Source organism: Gorilla gorilla, chromosome 2, assembly GCF_029281585.2.
Source record: "Gorilla gorilla gorilla isolate KB3781 chromosome 2, NHGRI_mGorGor1-v2.1_pri, whole genome shotgun sequence".
Classification (NCBI taxonomy): Eukaryota; Metazoa; Chordata; class Mammalia; order Primates; family Hominidae; genus Gorilla; species Gorilla gorilla.
Window position 1 is genome coordinate 25,453,393 of NC_086017.1, and position 24,256 is coordinate 25,477,648.

A 24,256-nucleotide genomic window follows, 5' to 3' on the forward strand; every position below is an offset into this window, starting at 1 on the left:
CATTCCAGAAGAACAGAGTAGCTAGAAGTGCCCCCACCATTCATGTGTCCCAGGACTGACTGATGGTGGAAAAGCTTTATGTGTGTATATTTTCCTTGCTGCCTGGTCAAGGTCTCCAATCAATAGTTTAAGACTTTTTCACAGTTCATTTTCGACCACCCAAGATTTCCTTTAACTTTCCTGCAAACTCAAATATGCATTTAAAAATAATCTGTTTCATTTTTGCAGGATATGGTTGAAACATTTTTCAGATTATCTAGTCTACCGTATTGCCCCCCACCTTTTTTTAAATCGGGAATTTTATTTAAGCAAAAACCAATAACAACCTGGTTCTTCAATGGTATTCCTGCCATAGCTAAGACAAGCACTGAGTCCTTTAACTGACCTGCATCAAATTGTTTAGGGGAGATTTTTCCCTCTAGTTTCAGTGTTTAATGCTTTCTTTGCTGCTTATTTTCACTAAATATGGTAGAAATACTTTGAAATCTGCCCAAATTCCATCAGCCCTATTGGAGAGGCACCTGAGAAATGAAGACGATGTTTCTGACTCATAACTTTCTTTGACATAAGGGAACAATAGGAGTCAGAATATAGGATATACATTCCTCTATCTTCTACTCAATTGGTTCTCCAAGTGTGACTCAGACCAGGAGCATCAGCATCACCTTGGAATTTGCCATAAAATGCAGATTCTCAGACCCTATTCCATACCTACTCAATCAAAACTTCCAGGCATGGGCTCCAGAGATCTGTGTGTTTAAGCCCTCAGGTGACTCTGATGGCGTGCTTACATTTGAGACCCTCTGCTCTGGTCTGATCACCCAGAATCTCCCTTGAAATTTCTGCTTATTTCCCCTGCAGCGTATTGAAGACTCCACGGTGGTTGTTTTGTTTTGTTTTGAGACGGAATCTCACTCTGTCGCCCAGGCTGGAGTGCAATGGTGCGATTTGGGCTCACTGCAACCTCCGCTGCCCGGGTCCAAGCGATTCTCCTGCCTCAGCCTCCCAGAGTAGCTGGGATTACAGGCACGTGCCACCATGCCTGGCAAACTTTTTGTATTTTTAGTACAGACAGGGTTTCACCTCCGCAGTGGTCGTTAAAGCTTGACCACTAAATTGCCCTGGTTCTTCAACATGCATTAGGCAGGCTGGACCAGAAGCCAGGAGACCTGGCTCCCAGTCTCATTATCATTACTAACCAGTCCTGGAGTTTTCCCTCACCATGAAAATGGAATTTTTACCATCTGCTTTCTCTGCTTTGTGTGGCAGGAAGATAAAAAAATAATAATAATGGATATTCAAACAGTTTATATTGCATGTAAAATGCAATGTGGCATTGATTGTAGATCCCTTAATTCAGACAGATTTCCCCACGCAGACGCTGTGTGTCACAGGGGGAATGGGCAGCGTCACTTTTTACATCCAGTCATATTGTATGAAATTGCACCAAATTCAAAAAGATGCCATCGTGGGAGTGTGGTGAGTAAAAAACAGCTTTCATGAAACTCAAATCTTGAAAGTCAGATGCTTTCTGGGTCTTGTTTAACTGTAAAGGAGATAGATGAAGTATTAGAAATGGAGAAGGAAAGGGGGGAAAAAGCCATCCATTTACTGCTTAAGAGTGGCTCTGCTATTGCGATACCTAAGGTCACATGCGTAGCCACTTGGGTTAATGATACTCAGTTTGTCCACGGAGTGGCAGTAGCAACTGTCTGAGAATCAGTCTCAGCCGGGGTTCCTTCTGTCTATAGAAAGTGAAAGACAGACTGTTATTCAAATTCCACATGCAAAAAAGCCTTCTTACATTAAATACCTGGGCATTTCAGGAAGAAGTTTTATTTGACTTAAATTGTGAAGGCAGTTTCTCATTTGAGGAAAAGAAAGATATAACGTGTTTCAGTTGAAATGTCAAGATCCTTTATTGCACATTTGGTTTCCTGGGATAAATTATTCTAGCCAATGGAGCAGAAACTGGCTAATCAAAGGCACAGTGCACAGTTACACTTCTGTATATCATTCTCTTTTTTAAAGATAATAGCTGGAATTTTTTTGAAAGTGAAATTACAATTTACCACCTCAACTCAGAGGACATATTAGCTTGATAACTTATTCACAGTTGCTGGTGAGTTCAGGCTTAAATCATCAGCTGTCACTCACAAGTGTTTACACTTGAACTTTCCGAATGAGACATCAAACGTCTTGGTAGTGGGTGGGTTTAAACAAAGCTGCCCACGCGAGAACCATTGTGGAGCTTCTTGTTCCAGGGGCCGGTCACGGACAAGCTCATGACCAGCACACTCAGATGTGACAATCAGATAACAAGAGGCAAGAGAAGACTTTCTGGGAGATAAAAGATCATTTTTGTGATTTCTTTAAATTCGGATCATATAAATTAGGTGGAGATAGACATTATTTCTCCTGTTTATGTAAAAGAATTTAGACAATGAAGTCACGAAATTCATGAGAATAATTTAAAGACTGTTGGAACTTCCCAATGTTTTTCTTGGCATTCGGTCACTACACATAGAAATGTATACTATGCCGGTTCCTAATGACTTAGCAGGTCCCTCAGGCTTTGTTCCACAGGATGTGACATCTCCTCTGCCAACTTTTCCTGCCTCCTTTCCTGATCATAGGATTGCTATTCTCCCTGACAAGTAAAGAATGACAAGATATTTTATTAAAAAGATGTTTTATTTATCTTTTAAAGATTTTTTAATGTATGTATCTGCCTCTGAAATTATTAAGAATGCCTTAATAATAATCCCTCTCATTTTATTTCAGAAGACACTATTGTAATAGCGTGGCTAGGAAGGAAACACAGCTAATTATTAAGATGAATCATTTAGCAAGGTGGGGAAAAATCCCTTGTGTGTAAAAATATCTAGTGATTGACATGTTACCAAATTTACATGAAATAGATTTCCATGTAATTGAGACTGATTTTTCCTATTAGATGGAAAGAACCTTCCTGATCAGGACTGGTGTTGGGGGAATGTTTTCCTTAGGAAATCAGAAGCAGAGCTTCTGTAGGGCCGTCTGAGATCAGGATGCTTACTTCAAGATGCCACTCTGCATCTCTCCCCACCTGCCAAGTGTTTCCTGTCTCCCAGATGCTTCCTATTGGCTTATTGTAAGGACTTTGACTTCTGCGCTACATGAACTGGGGAGTCACTGGAAGAGTTTCAGAAGTGCACCTTGGTAGACTCATGCTTTCTCTGGGTCTCATTGGCTGCTCTTATGAGTCCAGAATGGAAGAGGATGAGGACAAATGCAGGAGGATGTTAGGAGACCACTAAGCAGGTCGCTGTCATTTCTCTCTCTGTGATTCCTTTTGCTGCCACTTTCTCCTTGTCCCCTTGGCTCCAGCCCCCTGCTGTCCTTGCTGTTTCTTGCACCGGCCCGTGAGGCATGCTCCTGCCTCAGGCTCTCTGCCTGCCGCGCTCTCACCTCGCAGACCCACATGATTTCCTCCCGAACCCCCTTCAGGCCTCTGTTCAAACATCACCCTCTCATCGAGGCCTTCCTTGACTGATGCTTAAATTTGTCCTGCTTAAAATTGTCCCCCTCGCCTCACCTTACCACCTTCACTGCCTCGTTTCTCCTTTGTGCTTAATCACCATCTGACACAGTTATCCAGAGCACGAGCCCCACGAGGAAGGGTCTGTCTTGTCCACTGTTGGACCCCTGACACCTAACCCCTGGGGCTGGCCCACAGTTGGGAATTGCATGGCTGTCTGAAGCCAGCACTCTCCTGGTTCTGCTGTTCCCTGGAAGTGGGGTTCAGTACACCCCACGAGCCAAGGCCCTCATCTCAGAGGGTATGCACATGGTTGCCTCAATTGTGCTTTCACACTGGACCCTTCCTGCAGTTTACTCTCCTATGTCAGATGCCCTTCAATGAAAGCAAGTACATTGCCACCTTGTCACACCTCTAGTTACCATTTTCTTTATGGTCCAGGTCCTGACCAGCTCTAAAGATGGGTCAGCTGCTGTATTTCCAAGAACCCCATGACTTCCAGGGCCCCTTGTTCCCAGGAAGGCCCCGCACCCCAGTCGTCCTGTGCATAACCTCACGGGCCAGCACCTGGTAGCTGCTGGAAAGCTTCTGGGGGATGCCTGGGCCCCTCCAGCCCTACCTCTAGTCCTGCCACTTTACAACTGAGCACCTCCCGCTGCGGCCTGCTGAGCCCTTCAGAGTCCTTGCCACAGGCCCTGTTTACTTTTTCCTGAGAAGGTATGTGTGATGCCAAAGAGAGAAAAGCAGCATTTGCTAATTTGGGTAAAATGTTTCTTTGGGAAGGGCAAATTGATGTACAGTTGTCCCTCAGTATCTGTTGGGACTGGTTCCAGGACCCCGTGGATACCGAAACCCTCAGATGCTCAAGTCCCTTATATCAAATGGTGTAGAATTTACATGTAACCTAAACACTTCCTTCTGTACACTTTAAATCGTCTCTAGATCCCTTACACTACCTAATACAAACTAAATGCTATATAAATAACTGTTATACTGTATTTTTTAAATTGCTATTATTTTTTATTGTTGTGCTATTATTTTTATTGGGCTCCCTCCTCCCCCTCCCACCCCAGTAATTTCAATCCAATGTTGGTGGAATCCATGGATGCAGAAACAATGGATACTGAGGGCCGGCTGACTAGACCTATTTTTATTGTAATTACTCATTCTTTTCTACCTCATTAAGCTTGGTTCTTTCAAGCATGAATACCTGGTTGAATCTGCATAACCTCTTATTATCGACCTACCTTTGTTCACACACAAATGATTGCCACTTAGAGCTCTCCTACCAGGCTCCTTTTGTAAAATAAATTTTATTTTCTCCAGATAGAAAGAAATGTGATACCTTGTGGATTTTGCGGTTTCCTTGTTTTGCTGGATTGCAAGTCCTTTAGACATAAACAAATGTTCTGTACCCCGACATCGGCAGTACCCAGCTCTCAGTTGAGAAAGAGATGTAATGTGAATGCCACTCTTGGCCCCAGGCACTCCTCACTTGCCCCCACTGGGGACTGGTTCATACCCTCCTCTCCTGGCCTTAGTTTCCATACCTCTTAGTGAGGCCTTTGCGTTATACTTCAGGCATATTGTCAGTATGACTTTGAAGATGAAAGTTTGCCCCCAAAATCACTCTCTGTTATCATTGTGAAACCAGAGATGGAATGGAAAAATGGGTTTCTGAGACATTTTAAATTATTCCTTGCTTGTCTTTAGAGGCAAAATTCAGATAAGAAAGCTTATCAATTATACTTTTGTTTCTACTCAAAAACTCATGACTGCTCACTCAAAGACTCCTTGTTCTTATCTTAAAACATTGTTTACAGTGTCCCAGATGAATGGCAACAAATCCTGGGGTTTGGTGTTTGGATGGTACATTTATTCCCTGGGGAAAGAAATAACAGTTTGAGATGGAGTGGGGTTGGGGTGGGAGAATACTTCTCATTCTGAGGAATATTTAATTTTGCCAAGATGAGCATTCCTAGTTCTTAGTCTGTTGATGAAAAGAGCTATGGTTTGTTTCTGGAACTTTTGATAAAAAATAAAGAAATTTGTAGCCTGGGGAGTTTGGTTTTAAAATGCAAACACAGGAGTTATGAGTTGAGACTTGGACAGGGTGTCATTTTCTTTTTAAAGGGCAGCAATATGATTCTTTGATTTGTCTTTGTTATCTTGACTTTTAATCTGGATTCCTGGGCAGTTGGTCAGCCCCAGGACATCTCCATGGGCAGGTGGCCTGGCCTTGGCACACTACCCAGTAAATCTCTGCCTGAGAGGACGCTTTAGCTGGGAGGCCAGGCTGATTTTTAAAGGCAGAATTGGACTATTTACTCTAAAACACTCAGTAATACACACTGTTTAGAAAGAAACATTCCTATTCTGGGAGGAAGGAGGAGACACACAGAAGTGTCATTTATTTCTAGTCTTTTCTGGTAGAAGCTATGAAGCTGAGTTTACTCTCTGGAAATTTGTAGTTTATTTTCTAGAAAATTGCATTTTATCACTGCAAAAAGGATTTTATTTCCAAATGAGTAGGCTTTTGAGCAAGAGTTTTGGAGTCACAGAGACGGGGTTAAGAAAGTGATAATGTGCAATGGCGATTCTCAAGTTCAAGGAGAAAAAATAACATGCTTTTATTGGGATACTTTGCTTGTCTATAAAAGAAAGTAGCTATTGGCATTTATGTAGAAGTCAGCAGTTTCTTGGCACCAAATAAATAATTTTGTGCTGAATGAAGGGAGAGTTATCCATAGTATTTATTACTAACCAAAGAAATGCAAGGAGAATTGTAATTCATCAGGTTTTGATGGCCAGGAAAGCCAAGCTGTGTTATTAGGGTCATGACAATCACAGACATTACGGATGGCTGACCTGTAGTGTGTTTGTATGGATAGAGGGCAGAGGGTAGAGTGTGAAATATATCACAGAATTATGTCAAATAATCTGGATAGTTACTACTGCTTAAAATCTAAGTGCACAGCTAGAAAAGTGGGTAGTGACGCACTACAGTCTTGCTGAACATTGGGTAAGAAAATCATAGCAAACATTGAGTCTGTTTTGGAAATGTTCTAAAACCAGACTATTAACACAGTGAGCCATTTTAAATGTGGCTTGCTACGTGTTTGGAGAGAAACACATACTCTTTTATTAGGAACATGAAACAAACTCTTTGAGCCGCAGTATCACTGCGAGTGAGTTTAATTGCTGGGATTAATAAATCACAGCTGCAAACGTTAAATTCTTGGCAGGATTCTTTATTCAGCTGTTTTCCCCTTGCCCCATTACATTCCAGATTTATGGTCTGCATTATGTCTGGAGCCAGAAGTAAGCTTGCTCTTTTCCTCTGCGGCTGTTACGTGGTTGCCCTGGGAGCCCACACCGGGGAGGAGAGCGTGGCTGAACATCAGGAGGCTGAATATTATGTGGCTGCCGTGTATGAGCATCCATCCATCTTGAGTCTGAACCCTCTGGCTCTCATCAGCCGCCAAGAGGCCTTGGAGCTCATGAACCAGAACCTTGACATCTATGAACAGCAAGTGATGACTGCAGCCCAAAAGGCAAGCATGCTCCTCGGAACCTGAGTTTCTCTCATACAGAGCAGATTGCTCTTTACCCCTTGATCAGTGGTCGGGTAATACCAGGCTTCCTACCACCCTCTGAAAAGCATCCAGGTAGTTAACCTGAGTTGAATTAGTCAGTTGGATTAGGAGCCTTACCCCTCAGAGAGTGGTCCGTGGACCAGCAGCATCAGCATCCCCTGGGAGCTTGTTAGAAATACAGAATCTTGGGCGGCACCCCAGACCTACTGAATCAGAATGTGCATTGCAGCAGGATCCCCAGGTGATGTTTTCACATGGCAAGTATGAGAAGCCCAGGACTAGATCCCCAGTTCTCAAGTGTGGTTGTACATAAGAATCACCAGGCAAGTGGTAAACACTATGGCTGCCCGGGTCCTGGAGAGTCCATTGTAATTGGTGTGGAAGGGGTGTGGACTGGCACTGGGATTGTTTTAAGGCTCCCCAGGGCAGTCTAATGTGCAGAAAAATTTGAAGATGACTGGGCGTGATGACCTCTCTGAGTCATTCAAAGCTTCACCGAAGTAGTAAGCATCTGCAAGAATGCCGTTTGCTCCCTTCAGACTGTTTGAGGCTCGTTTCCGGTCTCTATGTCGGACTACTATCAGTCTGAGACCTTCACCCAGATAGAACTGACCCCAAACTGACAAAGGGAAGGTCAGTGCCAGCCTTTGTGAAGGCTTCCTGGTTGGCCTGAATTTCCTGCTCCCTTCAGGAAGGGTGGGGACAAAGGAGAGGCCCCCCCCTGGGGGCAAAGAGGGAAATATCAGAGGTTGCCTAAGAAAATGCCCTGCTGGAAAACACAAACCCAAAGGGAAGTTTGGGCTGTAACTCTGGTGGCAGGGTGACCAAGCGCAGCTGCTTGAGGAAGCCCTGCTGTGCCTCAACAGGATGTAAACTCATTATGAGCAACACTTTCCTGCTCTCTGTGAACGTAAAGGGCAGAACCAGCAGGTCCTGCCCCAAACAGTCCCTGCCTTAGAGCAGGGTGGTCAGGATGGCCTGGACAGCCACAGCAATTAAAAAATTACAACATTTTAAAATTTTAGTCTATAATATGTATACAAAGGCTATGTGTATGGGGTGGGGGGGTGTTTGGGGGCAGGGAGTGTGTATGTGTGTATAACATGATGTTGAAAGGGAACTTGAAGACTTGGTCCAGCTTCTTTTTTTTTCAACCAAGACCAACTTTTGCAAGGATGACACTTTTCTTTAGTCCCAACCTGACATACGGTTTCTCCTTGAACACCTTCAGTGGCTCAGACTCACAGGTCCATTTGTTCCAATGGTGGGAACTTCTGGACAGGTCTTCCTTTCAATGAGCAGCAGTCAGCCTCCCCGTAACTGCCACCACGATTCTATCCTCAGAGCTAAAGGGAGCAGGACCGTGTCCCTTATCACGGCATGCCATCTTCTCCACCTTTGAGGACAGCTGTCATGATGCCCCCGGCATCTGTCCCCCAGGCTATATCCTCAGTCCCTTCCACAGTTCCTTAGGAGACTCAGTTTCCAAACCTTCTACTAAAGACTTCCACGTTTTCTCTGTGCTCAGAACTGTATGCAGCTATCCCGATTCTGTCTAATAAGGGCAGGGTAGAGAACTCTCACCTGTCTCATTCTAGATGTTGTCCCCAGAAAACTGCTGGCAGCCACATGTCTCATTATGGGTGTATAAGGCACTTGCTGTCAACTAAAACACCTTTTCACATGAGCAGACACACATGCTGCCATTGCCATCCTGTACTTATAAATTATAAAGGTGATTGATTTAAGCTGAGGGCAAGACTTCACATTTATGCTGTTAAATTTCATCATTCCAGCCTGTTGGGCTATTTAGGGATCTTTACTGACATCCCAAGTATCAGTTACCTTTACGTCATTCACACATATGATACACACCTCATTTATGTCTATGCTGAAGTCAGTGTAAAAAAACCCCAGGCTGTGCCCTCAGACCTCCTGATGACACTGATCTCCTGGAGGGCAGGCATTCTCTTGATAGAGATGTTTGCCTGCCTGGCCCTGAGTCCAGCACCTGAAATGTCATCTGCCTCTTGCTTCCCTCCCCTATCCACCGGACCATTCTGAGACATTTGGCAAATGACACACTGAAACCCAGACTGTGGCTGTAGAATTCTCCTGCATTCACCTTTCAATAATCTGCCCCCAGAGGAAACACTTAACACTGTTTTGTTGAACCCACGCCAGTTGCACAGCATCACTCCGTCTCTATTTGTTTTCCAGGAGCCAGGATTAAGCTGTTGATATGATCACTTTTAGAATTTACAGATATCTCAGTTCCCATACGTGGTTATATGTTTTTTGTTTGTTTTTCAGCAGCACTTTTATTTTTCCTTACACGATGACATGTTGCTGGGGCCTAATGTTCTCACATAACAGTAGAAAACCAAAATTTGTTGTCATCTCTTCAAAGAATCGAGAACTGCATACAGAAAAACCTTACATAAATTAAAAGGATGAATACATTTACAGGTGTAAATGCAAACCACTTTCAACTCAGACGGGTAACAGCCCATGGTGTTCTGGCAGAAAACATCAGCTAAGAAAGGAAACTGGGTCCTAAGTCTTGGACTTTCCAAGCCTTACAGACCGGCAGAACAGAAACAACTGGTTCAGGAGCCCTTGCCAGCCTCTAGAGAAATCCCAGAACATGCAGCCCTGACGTATTAATACCCTGCACAGATCAGAGACTGCTGGCCACGCAGACTCACCAAGCCACAGACTTGTCTTCCACAAGCACTTTCTTATCTTAGCCACAAAGTGACCAAGCCACATGTACTAAGGGTTGAAATCAAACATATGTACAGGGTATTAAGCAAATCTGGTTATATGTTTTAAAGCAACTTCTAAGACAAATTGATGGCAAGTTTGTGTGAAAGTTTTATATCAAAGTTGTTATAAGAGGTTCCTGAGCAAACCAATGGAAATACAGTCATGCATTGCTTAATGACAGGGATATGTTCTGAAAGGATGCATCATTAGGCCATTGTGTCATTGTGCATGCATCATAGCATGTACTTACACAAACCTACATGGTACGGCCTACTACGCACCTAGGCTGTATGGTATGGCCCATTGTTCCTAGGCTATAAACCTTTACAGCATATTACTGTACTGAACACTGTAGGCAGTTGTAACAAGGGGTAAGTATTTGTGTATGTAAACATAGAAAAGGTACAATAAAAATTCAGTATTATAATCTTATGGGACCACCATCACATATGTGGTCTGTCATTGACCAAAATGTCATCATGCAGTGCATGACTATATTTCTGTCTCAGTAGGGGCATTCATAGGGGAAAAACAGAGTCTAGTTTCAAGATGATTAGGCTGGGCAGTCGCTTGGGATTGTAACCTTCATTCCTCAGAAGGAAGGGGTTCTTGATCTTATTGAGGTCTACCAGAAAATTGCTGAAGCCATTTATCAGGAATGCAACTTACTTCCTAGATAGGATTGCTCATCACATCAGACCCAAAATTTTGCCCAGCTCAGGTTTGGTTCCTCTCCTCATTCCCGGTTGATAATAATCTAGTATGTATACATAATTTAAATGTTATTCTCCGTGAAAAACCATTCAAAGTTGTGTTTTTAATAAAGAAAAATGTCTATCCAAATATAATTTTCAAAAATCTGAAAAGATGACTCATACAAATATAGAATGAATAAAGCTTTTATTTAATTCATTAATTAAGGAACCAGTAAGATGGTAAAGCTGGTTCAAAGGAAAATTCGAGGAATGGAAATGTGTATATCAGTCAGTCCAGTGATTGTTGAAATGAATTTCCTAATAGATGCAAAACTGGGTAATGTCCTATAGGGCAAAACAATTGTCATCTTTGAGGTGATCTTTTAAATAACAAAGTCAAACAGTGGTACATTCTCCAGCTAATTAAAGAATAATTGAGTGAGCCTATTAAACAGTACCCTAGTATAATTTGGAAAGGCTGCATCTCCATCTTGCCTTATTTTTAGGTTTGAGATAATTTTTCTTTACATGGTCATTGCTAAGTGTGCAATGAGATGATACTGTACTGGAAGGAACATACATTGGTATAGTATTTCTGGAAAGCAGTTTGGCAGTGTGTGTTAAGAACTTAAAAGTTTAATTTTTAGGCCAGGTGCTGTGGCTCATGCCTGTAATCCCAGCATTTTGGGGGGCCAAAGCGGGCGGATCACTTGAGGTCAGGAGTTTGAGACCAGCCTGATGGTGAAACCCCATCTCCACTAAAAATACAAAATTTAGCCAGGTGTGGTGGCACATGTCTGTAATCCCAGCTACTCAGGAGGCTGAGGCACGAGAATTACTTGAACCCAGGAGGCGGAGATTGCAGTGAGCCGAGATCACAACACTGCACTCCAGCCTGGCGACAGACCAAGACTGTCTCTCAAAAAACAAAACAAAACTTAAAACTCTAATTTTTATACCCTTTGATCCAGTAATTTCACTTGTAAGACTTTATTCCAAAGAAATAATCAAAAGATGCAATCAAAGATTTGTGTGAAGTGTATAATTATGCAATAAGTGTTTTGAGCACACTATGCAGATGGTCACCACAGTTTTCTTTTTATTACAAAAAGTTGGGAACACTTCAAATTCCAATAATAGAGGATAAATTATGGCGTCCTCTTAAATATGATGTGGCCCCATTACAAATGGATTTTTGAAAGGTTTTTTTTTTTCCTTTTTTTTTTTGTGGTGGAGTTTCACTTTGTCACCCACGCTGGAGTGCAATGGTGCGATCTCAGCTCACCGCAACCTCTGCCTCCCGGGTTCCAGTGATTCTCCAGCCTCAGCCTCCTGAGTAGCTGGGATTGCAGGTGCCCGCTACCATGCCTGGCTAATTTTTGTATTTTTAGTAGAGACGGGGTTTCATCATGTTGGGCAGGCTGGTCTTGAACTCCTGAGCTCAGGTGATCTGCCCACCTGGGCCTCCCGAAGTGCTGGGATTACAGGCGTGAACTGCCATGCTTGGCCGTATTTTTTAAAGTTCTTAATGAGGAAAGTCAAGATGTAAAACCATATATTTATTATTATCTCCATTATATACACACATACATGTATACAGAGAGAAAAAGTAATGAAAATAACCAAAATATTAACAATAAGTATCTGTGTTATAGAATTATGATTGTTTTTCCCCCTGTTTTCCAAATTTTCTACAGTAAAACTTTTGAAGCTTTTATAACCAGGAAAAAAATTTAAAAGTTTGCAATGCATTCCAGAAATAAGTGTCTCAAACTTTGCTAATTTGAATTATTCATGCCTTCTCTGCCTGCCTTCTCCACCTTCCTCCCTGGGGCTGGTGTTCCCGGCTTGACATTTTAAACCCTGTAAGTGGAGAGCAGTGGAAGAATGATGCCCCAGCCCTGAGAGCTGAGGGCGGCCCTGTTTGTTTGTATTTTCTTAGGTTGCTGTAGATGTCACAGGGAGTTCCGGGCCATCACAGCCAGGGAACATGGGATGTTGCCAGATGTGGGAAAAGGCCTTTAGGGTGGTCAGAGTCCAGAAGGGAGCCTCCTAATTCCCAGTTGGGGAATGGAGATTTCAAGCGAGTTCTTGTTTCCAGGCTGAGATCAACACACTTGCCTCTTACCCACTGGCCCAGTGGATCCTAACCTTGGCTACAAATGAGAATCACCCGGGGGACCTTTAAACAAACACTGTTGCCAGTATCCCACCCACAGTCAATCAAATCAGACTTTGTAGGGGTGGCCCCGGCATCAGTGGTTTTTCAGAAGTTCCCCAACTGATTTAGGTGCACAGTGGAAGTTGACAACCACCAGACTGAAGATACCACATGTGTTAATGGGCCCAGTGTATTCAAGGCCCAGTAGTTGGCCCCATCTCCCCTGGTACCCTAAGAACTCTAAATCCTTTCTAGCTATTCGCTTGTCAAACTCCTGAGCTTACTTTCAGTGGAGCTTACGCATTCCCTCCTTCCCTCACATGACCCCAGGCACAGTTAATGGTTGTTCCTAGAGGACTTTGTCTTTGTTCCTTGGGGATCAGGTGGAGTGAGACAGTATCCCCAAGACTAAGATCTCTGAGGAGAGTAAAGACACCATCTCTGTGCCTCTGGTTCCTGCTACAGAGTAACTTCCTGATGGTTGCCAAAAGAATGAACAGAAGAATGAATGAATGCAGCGGTGCTTCCTGCCATCTGATAACAGACTATTCTTTGATGTTTTCATTTTCAGGATGTACAGATTATAGTGTTTCCAGAAGATGGCATTCATGGATTCAACTTTACAAGAACATCCATTTATCCATTTTTGGACTTCATGCCGTCTCCCCAGGTGGTCAGGTGGAACCCATGCCTGGAGCCTCACCGCTTCAATGACACAGAGGTGATTCCTGCCTTTTTCCTCAGTAGGCTGAGGGTACACAGAGGTGATCTAAGTCAGGGACCAGAAGCTGTGACATGTTAACTAAGATTGATAGGAGACCTTAACATCCCAAAAATCCAACCCAAACTCCCAAAGATCCATGTGCCACATGTTCATTCCATTAAAGAATGTCTGACGTTACAAGGCACTTATTCATCTATGGATCTTTCCATTTATTAATTACACAAGAAATACAGGAATGTATACTTAAACCAAACCAAAAGTAAAAAAAGAAAAGTTCATCTTCACCACAGCCTGCACCTCATCCCATGCCCTTGCTTAGAGAAACTGCCATCAACAATTTGATGTGCATTCAGCTGTATTCTTTTCTATGCATTTCATAGTTATTGACATCCTTTTTTTTTTTTTTTTGAGATGGAGTCTTACTCTGCCACCCAGGCTGGAGCGCAGTGGCGCGATCTCAGCTCACTGCAAGCTCTGCCTTCCGGGTTCATGCCATTCTCCTGCCTCTCAGCCTCCCGAGTAGCTGGGACTACAGGCACCCGCCACCACGCCCGGCTAATTTTTTTTGTGTGTGTATTTTTAGTAGAGATGGGGTTTCACCATGTTAGCCAGGATGGTCTCGATCTCCTGACCTTGTGATCTGTCTACCTCGGCCTGCCAAAGTGCTGGGATTACAGGCATGAGCCACTGCGCCTGGCCTTGACATCCTCTTTTTAAGCATACTATATGCTTATTCATTTTAAATTTTTGCTATTATATTTTTGTAAACATGTTCAAGTTTTTCTGTAAAATAAAATTTTTAGAAATGAAATCTCTCAGGCCAGGTGCGGTGGCTCACACCTGTAATCCCAGCTACTTGGGAGGCTGAGGCAGGAGAATCACTTGAACCTGGGAGGCAGGAGTTGCGGTGAGAAAAGGGCTGAGGCAGGAGAATCACTTGAACCTGGGAGGCAGGAGTTGCGGTGAGAAAAGATCGCGCCACTGCATTCCAGCCTGAGCAACAGGAGCAAAACTCTGCCTCAAAAAAAAAAAAAAAAAAAAGAAATGGAATCCCTCAAAGGATATGTACATTTTAAATTATATTAAAGAGTACCGAATTTCCCGCTTAAAAAACTCTGATTTCACTTTACAGCCCCAGTCATACAGTATGAGTGCCTCTTTTTCCATCCTTTGGTCAGTGCAAGATAGAATAATCTTTTGAGCCTGGGCACAGTGCTTCACATCTGTAATCCCAGCATTTTGGGAGGCCAAGGCTGGCGGATAGCTTGAGCTCATGAGTTCGAGACCAGCCTGGCCAACATGGTGAAACCTCGTCTCTACAAAAAATACAAAAATTAGCTGGGTGTGGTGGTGCATGCCTGTAGTCCCAGCCACTCAGAAGGCTGAGATAGGAGGATGGCTTGAGCCTGGGAGGTGGAAGTTGCAGTGAGCCAAGATTGTGCCACTGCACTCCAGCCTGGGCTACAGAGCCAGACCCTGCCTCAAAAAAAAAAGGAAAAGAAAAATCTTTTGAATTTTTGCCAGTCTTATGAAGGTGAGACATGATAGCTGTTTCATTGTTGTAATTTGCACTTCTCTCTCACTAATGAGATTGAGCATCTTTTGAGATGTTCGTGGGTCACTTTTCTTTGTCCTTCTGTGAATCACCTGTTTATATCGTTTGCACATTTTCAGTAGTGGTTGCTTTTTTCTTATTGATTTATGATAGCTGTTTATTATGGATAAATATAAGTACTTTTATATTTAAAAATTGTGAGAGCCAAGTACAATGGTGCACACCTGTAGTCCCAGCTTCTTAGGAGGCTGAGACGAGAGGATTGCTTGAGGCCAGGAGTTTGAGTCCAGCCTGGGCAATATAACAAGACCCTGTCTCTGAAAAAAAAAAAAAAAAGAAAGAAAGAAAAAAGAAGAGGAAGCAAAAGGAAGGATTTTAAAAACTCATTTATTTTATTTTATTTATTTATTTATTTATTTTGAGATGGAGTCTTGCTCTGTTGCCCAGGCTGGAGTGCAGTGGCACGATCTCGGCTAACTGCAAGCTCCGCCTACTGGGTTCACGCCATTCTCCTGCCTCAGCCTCCCGAGTAGCTGGGACTACAGGCATCCACCACCACGCCCGGCTAATTTTTTGTATTTTTAGTTGAGATGGGGTTTCACCGTGTTAGCCAGGGTGGTCTCAATCTCCTGACCTCGTGATCCACCCGCCTCAGCCTCCCAAAGTGCTGGGATTACAGGCAAAAAACTCATTTATTTACACCTTTTTTTCCTCTAGGTGCTCCAGCGCCTGAGTTGTATGGCCATCAGGGGAGATATGTTCTTGGTGGCCAATCTTGGGACAAAGCAGCCTTGTCATAGCAGTGACCCAGGGTGCCCAAAAGATGGGAGATACCAGTTCAACACAAATGTCGTGTTCAGCAATAATGGAACCCTTGTTGACCGCTACCGTAAATACAACCTCTACTTTGAGGCAGCATTTGATGTTCCTCTTAAAGTGGATCTCATCACCTTTGATACCCCCTTTGCTGGCAGGTTTGGCGTCTTCACGTGCTTTGATATATTGTTCTTTGACCCTGCCATCAGAGTCCTCAGAGACTACAAGGTGAAGCATGTTGTGTACCCAACTGCCTGGATGAACCAGCTCCCACTCTTGGCAGCAATTGAGATTCAGAAAGCTTTTGCTGTTGCCTTTGGCATCAACGTTCTGGCAGCTAACGTCCACCACCCAGTTCTGGGGATGACAGGAAGTGGCATACACACCCCTCTGGAGTCCTTTTGGTACCATGACATGGAAAATCCCAAAAGTCACCTTATAATTGCCCAGGTGGCCAAAAATCCAGTGGGTCTCGTTGGTGCAGAGAATGCAACAGGTGAAACGGACCCATCCCATAGTAAGTTTTTAAAAATTTTGTCAGGCGATCCGTACTGTGAGAAGGATGCTCAGGAAGTCCACTGTGATGAGGCCACCAAGTGGAACGTGAATGCTCCTCCCACATTTCACTCTGAGATGATGTATGACAATTTCACCCTGGTCCCTGTCTGGGGAAAGGAAGGCTATCTCCACGTCTGTTCCAATGGCCTCTGCTGTTATTTACTTTACGAGAGGCCCACCTTATCCAAAGAGCTGTATGCCCTGGGGGTCTTTGATGGGCTTCACACAGTACATGGCACTTACTACATCCAAGTGTGTGCCCTGGTCAGGTGTGGGGGTCTTGGCTTCGACACCTGTGGACAGGAGATCACAGAGGCCACGGGGATATTTGAGTTTCACCTGTGGGGCAACTTCAGTACTTCCTATATCTTTCCTTTGTTTCTGACCTCAGGGATGACCCTAGAAGTCCCTGACCAGCTTGGCTGGGAGAATGACCACTATTTCCTGAGGAAAAGTAGGCTGTCCTCTGGGCTGGTGACGGCGGCTCTCTATGGGCGCTTGTATGAGAGGGACTAGGAAAAGTGTGTGGTCCGTGGGACGGACTCTGGCCATCATGTTGACAGCCTTGCACTTCCACAGGCTACAAGCCCTGGGACCACCTTTCTGCCTTAAGGGCAGGAGCCCACTTCTGTGGCACCAGATTCCACCCTGGGAACTGTGGAAAAAGTAGGAGAGGCAGATTCCCTCAGTGTCTTCCTCTTAAACCTCAATCATCGAGACATTAGGAGGTATTTTCTGTTCACATTTATCTTTTTCAAGCCACATCTTCCTCTAACAAATCTCTCAGTATGTGATTGGTCTCAAGCTAAAACAAAAATAAATGTCAGTTTATATTTTACACATCCACAAAGCAGTGGCTTGGGGTTTGTTTGTTTTTTTTTTTATCTTGTTGATCAAGTGACACCCAGGACATGTAAATATTTCATAAGCCTTAAACATTTTCTGAGGTAAGAAACAAGCTCTCAAAGCAAAAGCTCAATTAGAAATGGCCCTTGTGGGGAACCTTCCCATTCTGGTCAACCAGAACTCTAGCCAGATGAAATGGCAATGCTAGCGCCACCAGCAACGTCAGAAACGTAGACCTTAAAGCGGCTTTTAAAAATAGAAAAGAAGCGTTCCTCACATCTGCCAGTAATGGAATTTTCTGTCAGTAAATGGAACGTGTAGGCAGGACCTGGAATAACTGGAGAGAGTGCAACGCTTCGGGGTGAAGGGCGGGTGGGGACTGGAAATGTTGAGACGGGGGCAGCCATGGGAAGGTATGAGTAATAGAATTCTTTCTGTACGACACAGCTCATCCAGGGATTCCAGGGACCTTAATAAGTCACGGTAGCTTTGGGCAAGAGTTGGGCACGTTGCCCGACTGTGCAGGATGGATTGATGCTGGTATAATTTGATCTGGAGCCCTATAGAGGATCTCGTTGCTTTGCAGCGATGCCTGGCACCCCATAGAGATAAGTTGCAGGGACTGCCGTGAAGGGCATGAAGGGTGGCCCACTTTAGTCATGCATTTATTCAATCACCCAACAGGCACAGAGCAGGAGCTTCCCATGTTAGGAATTCCAGATGCAAAATTATCAGACTCAATATGGTGAAGACATTTTTAGGCCACTGATTTCTGTGTAATTTGTGTCCAATATTTCAAAGCCATTTTAAAAAAGGATTTTGACTGCATGCCTAGTAGCTGTTTCAGATCATTTTTTAAGTACAGAATGGATCATTAGTCTTCAGTGATTTGCCTCTTAAATGTGGCCATTTAGTTTGAACTCCTTTTTAGTGTTTTTAAACAGTATATGCTTAAACACCACACGATTTTATAAAGCAAGAAAAATGAAATGATCTCCCTATTCCCCCACGGTGTAGGCCTCCAGATCCTTTTCTGGCTTTTAGGCAGGACAATTAGCAACGTGGATTCTGCAGTCAGACTGATGGGGTTTCCATGCATGGCTTCACCATTTACTCCTCACTGGGGAGACCTTGGGCCTCGGTTTTTTATTCATAGAATGCATGTTGAATAAACCATGTGGGAAAAAGCAGAGCCAGCACCAGCCCCTGCTGACTCACTGATCCCTCGAAAAGGTCTGGGATGAGTCAAGTCTTCAGGGAATAAGCAGGAAGGACTTGGAATTCCTGAGCAAGCCCTGGGTTCCCCACGCCCTAGGAAGTCCCTCTGGAAGGGGAGCAGGACCTCTCCCACCAGACGACGGAGTTTGCTTTCTCGCCCAGTGCAGCTCCCACCAGGCGTGAGCTGGCAGTCCAGAAGCGGCCCCAGATGTGGCTATCCACCGCCCAGTCTGCTTCCCTGCCTCAAACCCCAGGGAGACAGAAATTACCTAAAAATGCATATCATTGCTTTATGCCAAGATGATTCAAATAAGCCTGAGAAAGAGAGGCCAGCGCTAAATACAGACTTGGCAGAACTACTTCACCCAGTAAACATCTAATCAGCACCTGCAGGATCCTCATTCTGCCCTTCTGGGCAGAGCACCACGAACTTTCCCTGAGTTATTTTCTACCAACAATTTAGAATGAATTGCTCGTGAAGTAGAAATGAGGGGAAAAGCAACTAATGGTGGTAGAACAAAGTAATTTTTACAATTAAAAGAAGTAGCTGCCAGATGACAGAACAAAGTAGAGGAAGGGAAAATAAATCATTTTCAGGGAAAAAATATATCTATGACTAATGGTTGTGATTATGTTTTTGTCGATTGTGATCCTGAAACTCAGGAAGCAAATGGCAATCTTGACCACAACATGGACACAGGAAATCAAATGCATTTTTGGCTAAACCAGACTTGGGGGAAGTAGCTTGGTTTGCGTGGTTTCTCATGTAGGTGCAGCTGTGCTTTTCTGTGGTTTTTCTCACACGGGAAGTGAGAGGCACAGTGAGCTGTATTCACACTGGATTTAAAAGCCCTGTTCTTAGAGAGGAAAAAACCAGGACTCCTCACAGACTGCCAAGTCCCAGAGCCCACCATGTCTGCTCTCAAGACACAGGCCTGTCCAGAGCCCCTGCTGAGGGAAACCCACCCAGGCCACTTTTCCCCACAGGTGGCCCTGCTTGGTACCTGTGCCCCCACCCCCCAGCCATGGCATATTGAACCAGGAGGAGGCACCCAGCCCAAGGCCGGCCAATCAGAGCACTGGCAGGTGTCCCTGCACAGAAGATCTCCTCAGAGAGGACCAATGGTGAGTCGGCCGCTCTGATTCTCAATGAAACTCAGAACCGCTCAAGCGAAATGACCACTCAAAGAACAATTTCTCAACAAAGTGGATTTATATAGGACAAAATAGAAAGGCATGAAAGTATGAAATGTTTTGTGCACAAAGGCCTAGATTTGAGACAAGAGCTGATGTGGCCTGAAGATCTGTGAGTAGGACTGCTTGGGAGGCCATGTTGCTTCTCAGGCCAGAGAAAGGTCCTGGTCTCCTGGCTTCAGTCTTTCATTCCCTAACCTCCCTTTGAATGTTAGTTACCTATTCCCACATAACAAAGTGCCCCAAAACTTAATGGCGTAAAACAAGCATGGACATTGTTAATTCACCCAGTTCTGTGGGGCAGGAAAGTGGGTCTCTCATGAGGCTACAGTCAAGATGTCAGCCGAGGTGACAGTCAAGATATCAACCAAGGCTGCAGCTGGTTGAAGGCCTCACTGGATTTGGAGAATATTATTGATTGAATTGCGTCTTCCCCAAAAAAGATACGTTGTAGTCCTAACCCCTAATAGCTCAGAATGTGGCCTTATTTGGAAATAGAGTCTTTGCAGATGCAATGAAGATATAAGTTAAAATGAGATCACACTAGAGTAACTGGGCCCTTAATCCAATATGACATGTCCTTATCAGAAGAGGAGAAGACACACACACAGGGAGAAGATGACCATGTGACAACAGGGGCAGAGATCACAGGGATGCCTCTACCAGACAAGGCACACCAGAAATTGCTTGCCAACAAACACCAGAAATTAGAAGAGGCGAGAAACAACTCCCCACACACAATCCACCCCTGCAGGTTTCAGAAGAAGCATGGCTCTGCCAGCACCTTGATTTTGGATTTCCAGCTTCCACAACTATGAGACAATAAGTTTCTGTTGTTTGAAGCCACCCAGTTCAGGGTACTTTGATATGGCAGACCTAGGAAACAAATACAGAGGATCACTTGCAAAATGGCCCATTCACACAGCTGGCACGTTGGTGCTGGCTGCTAGCAAAAGGTCTCAGTTCCTCACCACTTGGGTCTTTCCATAGGGATAGCTGAGTGTCCTCATGATGTGGCCCCTGGCTTCCCCTGAAGCAAATGATCCAAGAGAGCACAGGTGGAGCCATGATGTCTTTTATTAACTAGTCTCAGAAGTCACACTGCATCATTTGGCACCATCTTATTGAGTTACACAGGTCAGCCCTGCTCCCTATGGAAAGAGACAGAGGGTGTTAGATGCCCAGAGGTGAACCTCATTGGGTACCATCCTGCAGATGGGCTACCACTCTGCTCAATCCAAATCACAGCTCTCCCGTTTCTCACCTCCCAACAGTTCCTGTTCCTCAGGCCAAAGTTCACATTCTGCACAGCTTCAGCTCCGCCTGACCTCTGAGCTCACATGATGGCCCTTACTGTGAACCTGGGTTTCTGGTCCAGCCGTAGCTACTTCTTTAAGCTCCTCCAGTGTGCTGAGCACAGTCTGGCCCCTGTACTGTTGTCTGCTTGAAATGGCGTCTTCTGATGAACACTCATCCATCCTTCAAGGTCTACTCTCTCATCACAGCTTGTAACTCTTCCACTTTTTGAACTGGTGTTTCCCATTCCCAGTTCACAGAGCCCTTTCTCATTGAACTATTTATCTGAGTTCTCTCTGCCGGAACATGAGCCATGCCTAGAGTAGCCACCTAGTAGTGAGTGACAGCTCTGTGCTGGATGCACATAAATGGTCTCCCTTAACTTCCGTGAGCCCTAAAGAAGGTTTGCTACAGCTATTTTACAGATGGGGAAAACTGACAGAGAGATATTAATGAATTGCCCACATGCAAATATGTGCTGAGTCTTGGATTTGCATCTTCTTTATCGTGACTCCACGGAGACCCACCCTCTAAGACCAGAGCCAGTGTCCTATTCATCTTTTGTCTCTGCCGCGTTCAGCATGGCGCTGTCTTGGCTTACAAAATCTGCTCTATGCTTGCTGACTGCTGAATGAATGAATGAATGAATAGGTAGTCACAAAGAATGTTTAGAATGTTTCTCAGACAGGCTGAGAAAAAAACCAACAAAACATTATTTCCGTTTGGAAAGTTTTTTTATTTTTGTGTTCAGTACTGAAGTAAAACAAAAATCTGAATAACAGCTGCACTGTTAAAAATGAAATTACCAATATATGAACTCTAGCCATCATGCATATATAATTTTTTTGTAGATAACTTTTCTTCTCATTTTCCTTCTCCTTCTCCTCTTCATCTTTTTCTTTTTGTTTGAGCAAAAAAAAAAGAGAATATATTAACTCGTAACTGGGGAGTCTAAGAATAAATTCTCTTCAGGCATTGATGAATCTAGGGGCTCAAATGGTGTCTCTGGACACAGTATCACACTCTACTCTGCACTCTTCTTTATCATTTTCTCCCACAGACAGACTCTCGTGTAGTTGCAACAATGGCCATGACAGTTCTAGGCTTCATCTGTCCCTCTCAGCAGCTCTAGAGAAGAAGCTCCTCTTTTTACACAGTCCCTAATTAAAGTCTCAGAGATGAACAACCTGGGCTCTTGCTTAGGGCACATGCCCATCCTGAATCAATGATCGGCCAGAGAGCTGTGATATTCTTTTTTTTTTTTTTTTTTTTTTTTTTGAGATCGAGTCTTGCTCTGTCGCCCAGGCAGGAGTGCAATGGCATGATCTCGGCTCACTGCAAGCTCTGCCTCCCAGATTCAAGCGATTCTCCTGCTTCAGCCTTCTGAGTAGCTGGGACTACAGGCACGTGCCACCACACCCAGCTAATTTTTTGTATTTTTATAGAGACAGGGTTTCACCATGTTAGCCAGGATGGCCTCGATCTCCTGACCTTGTGATCCGCCTGCCTCAGCCTCCCAAAGTGCTGGGATTACAGGCGTGAGCCACCGTACCCGGCCAGGGCTGTGATATTCTGATCAGCCAGCACTGAGTCACATGGCCACTATTAGGGTGAGGGATGATAGGCTTAGCTCTGACCTGAAATTCGTGGATTGAGGGGTGGGGACTGTTTCCCAGGGGAACACTGGGACAGCGTTACCAGGGGAAGGGGAGTGGGATATAGTTGGGCCAAAACAGTAAATGTCCACGAGGCTTTTTTCCTCTGAGCAGAAATTTCACTGTGATGCCAGTCAGGTATTACTGCCGTAAGGGCCATAGCAGGAGGGAGAGTGCAAATCTTGATTAATTGAGGAGAGCTTAAGAACAGAGTGATTTACACAGGTGTGGGCAGGATGTAGGGGAACCCAGAAAGGATAATGCACTACCCAGGGGCCAGCGACAGCAGGAGCTATGAGCACCCCAGGCCTGAAGGTGTGAAGGGCTGAAATGGTTACCAGAAGCGGGAGAGGGAAGCTTATGGAGAGAGCAGGCTGGCGGGAGCAGGGGCTGTGAGAGAGACAGCCAGACCGTAGTGGTGTGACAGGCAGAGAGCAAGGCGATCCATATCCTGTCTCCTCTCTCTTCTCCGCTCCTGACTCCTGCTGCGGCTTCCCACTGGCTGGACCCAACAGGAAAGCAGAGGACAAGAGAATCTGGTTGGTGCTATCTAGAAGTCAGTGTTGGGGGGGGTCACAGAACAGAATGGAGAGGGGTAGAGTATGCAGGGAAGATAAATGCAGCCCTGGCATGGTTCTTCCAGAACATTCTGCAAGCTCATGGACCAGTTCATTTGAGAAGAAATAGAGGAGTTAGGGGAGAGAGAAGCTTCTTAATGAAAATAACCTTGGTAGCTAGTCTCAAGATTAGCCCCCAGTGCTCCCCACCTGCTGGTATCCGTTGTGCAACACTTCCCACATTTTTCTGGGGTCGTTTTGTGTAACCAATAAAATATGGCAGATGCGATGGCATGTTACTTCTGAAATTGGGTTATAAAAGGTACTGCAGACCGGGCACGGTGGCTTATGCCTGTAATCCCAGCACTTTGGGAGGCCAAGCCTGGCGGATCACAAGGTTAGGAGTTCAAGACCAGTCTGGCCAATATGGTGAAACCCTGTCTCTACTGAAAATACAAAAATTAGCCAGCGTGGTGGCACACGCCTGTAGTCCCAGCTAGTCGGGAGGCTGAGGCAGAAGAATCGCTTGAACCCGGGAGGCGGAGGTTACAATGAGCTGAGATAGCACCACTGCACTCCAGTCTGGGCAACAGAGCGACACTCCGTCTCCAAAAAAAAAAGATACTGCAGCTTCTATCTTGGTTGCTCACTTGCTATCTTGGGTCCCTCCCTCTGGGGAAAGCCAGTTGCCATCTCCCAAGGATCCCTATGGACAGGCCCATTTGGCAAGGAACAGCCACCAGCTAGCTGCATGAGCGAGCCATGTTGGAAGTGGGTCCTCCAGCTGCAGTCAAGCTTCCAGATGACCACTGCCCTGGGAAACGACTGCAACCTCATGAGAGACCCTGAGCCAGAACGACCCCACGAAGTCACTCTTGATTTCCTAAGTCTCAGAAACTATAAAATATAAATGTGTGTTGTTTTAAAATCCTAGGTTTTGAGGTAATTTATTATACAGCAATAGAAAACTAATACAATAATCTTGCTACCAGCACCTTAATCTCCCACATCCAAGTTAAAATTCGTCCAACACTCAATCTCCCAGCTATCCTGACTGCTCCTATACAGGTATCTCTCCCACTATATATATATCAAG

General features: G+C 44.6%; 1 protein-coding gene across 7 annotated transcripts in view; it reads left to right on the forward strand.

The window, feature by feature from the left end:
- Positions 1-17,244, forward strand: part of BTD (biotinidase) — a 43,776-nt gene extending 26,532 nt beyond the window's left edge. For 4 of the 7 annotated variants that reach the window (XM_019023447.4, XM_004033690.5, XM_019023452.4 and 1 more), the window contains exons 2-4: positions 6,810-7,074; positions 13,313-13,462; positions 15,738-17,244. In XM_019023447.4, the coding sequence (XP_018878992.3) occupies positions 6,810-7,074; positions 13,313-13,462; positions 15,738-16,910 (1,588 nt within the window). In that variant the 3' untranslated portion in view covers positions 16,911-17,244. Of the gene's footprint in view, positions 1-1,325; positions 1,480-2,979; positions 3,304-3,961; positions 4,238-6,809; positions 7,075-13,312; positions 13,463-15,737 lie in introns of those variants that run through there. The other 3 variants (XM_019023449.4, XM_063703424.1, XM_019023450.4) reach the window with 3 other exon arrangements.
- Positions 17,245-24,256: the final 7,012 nt, after the last annotated feature.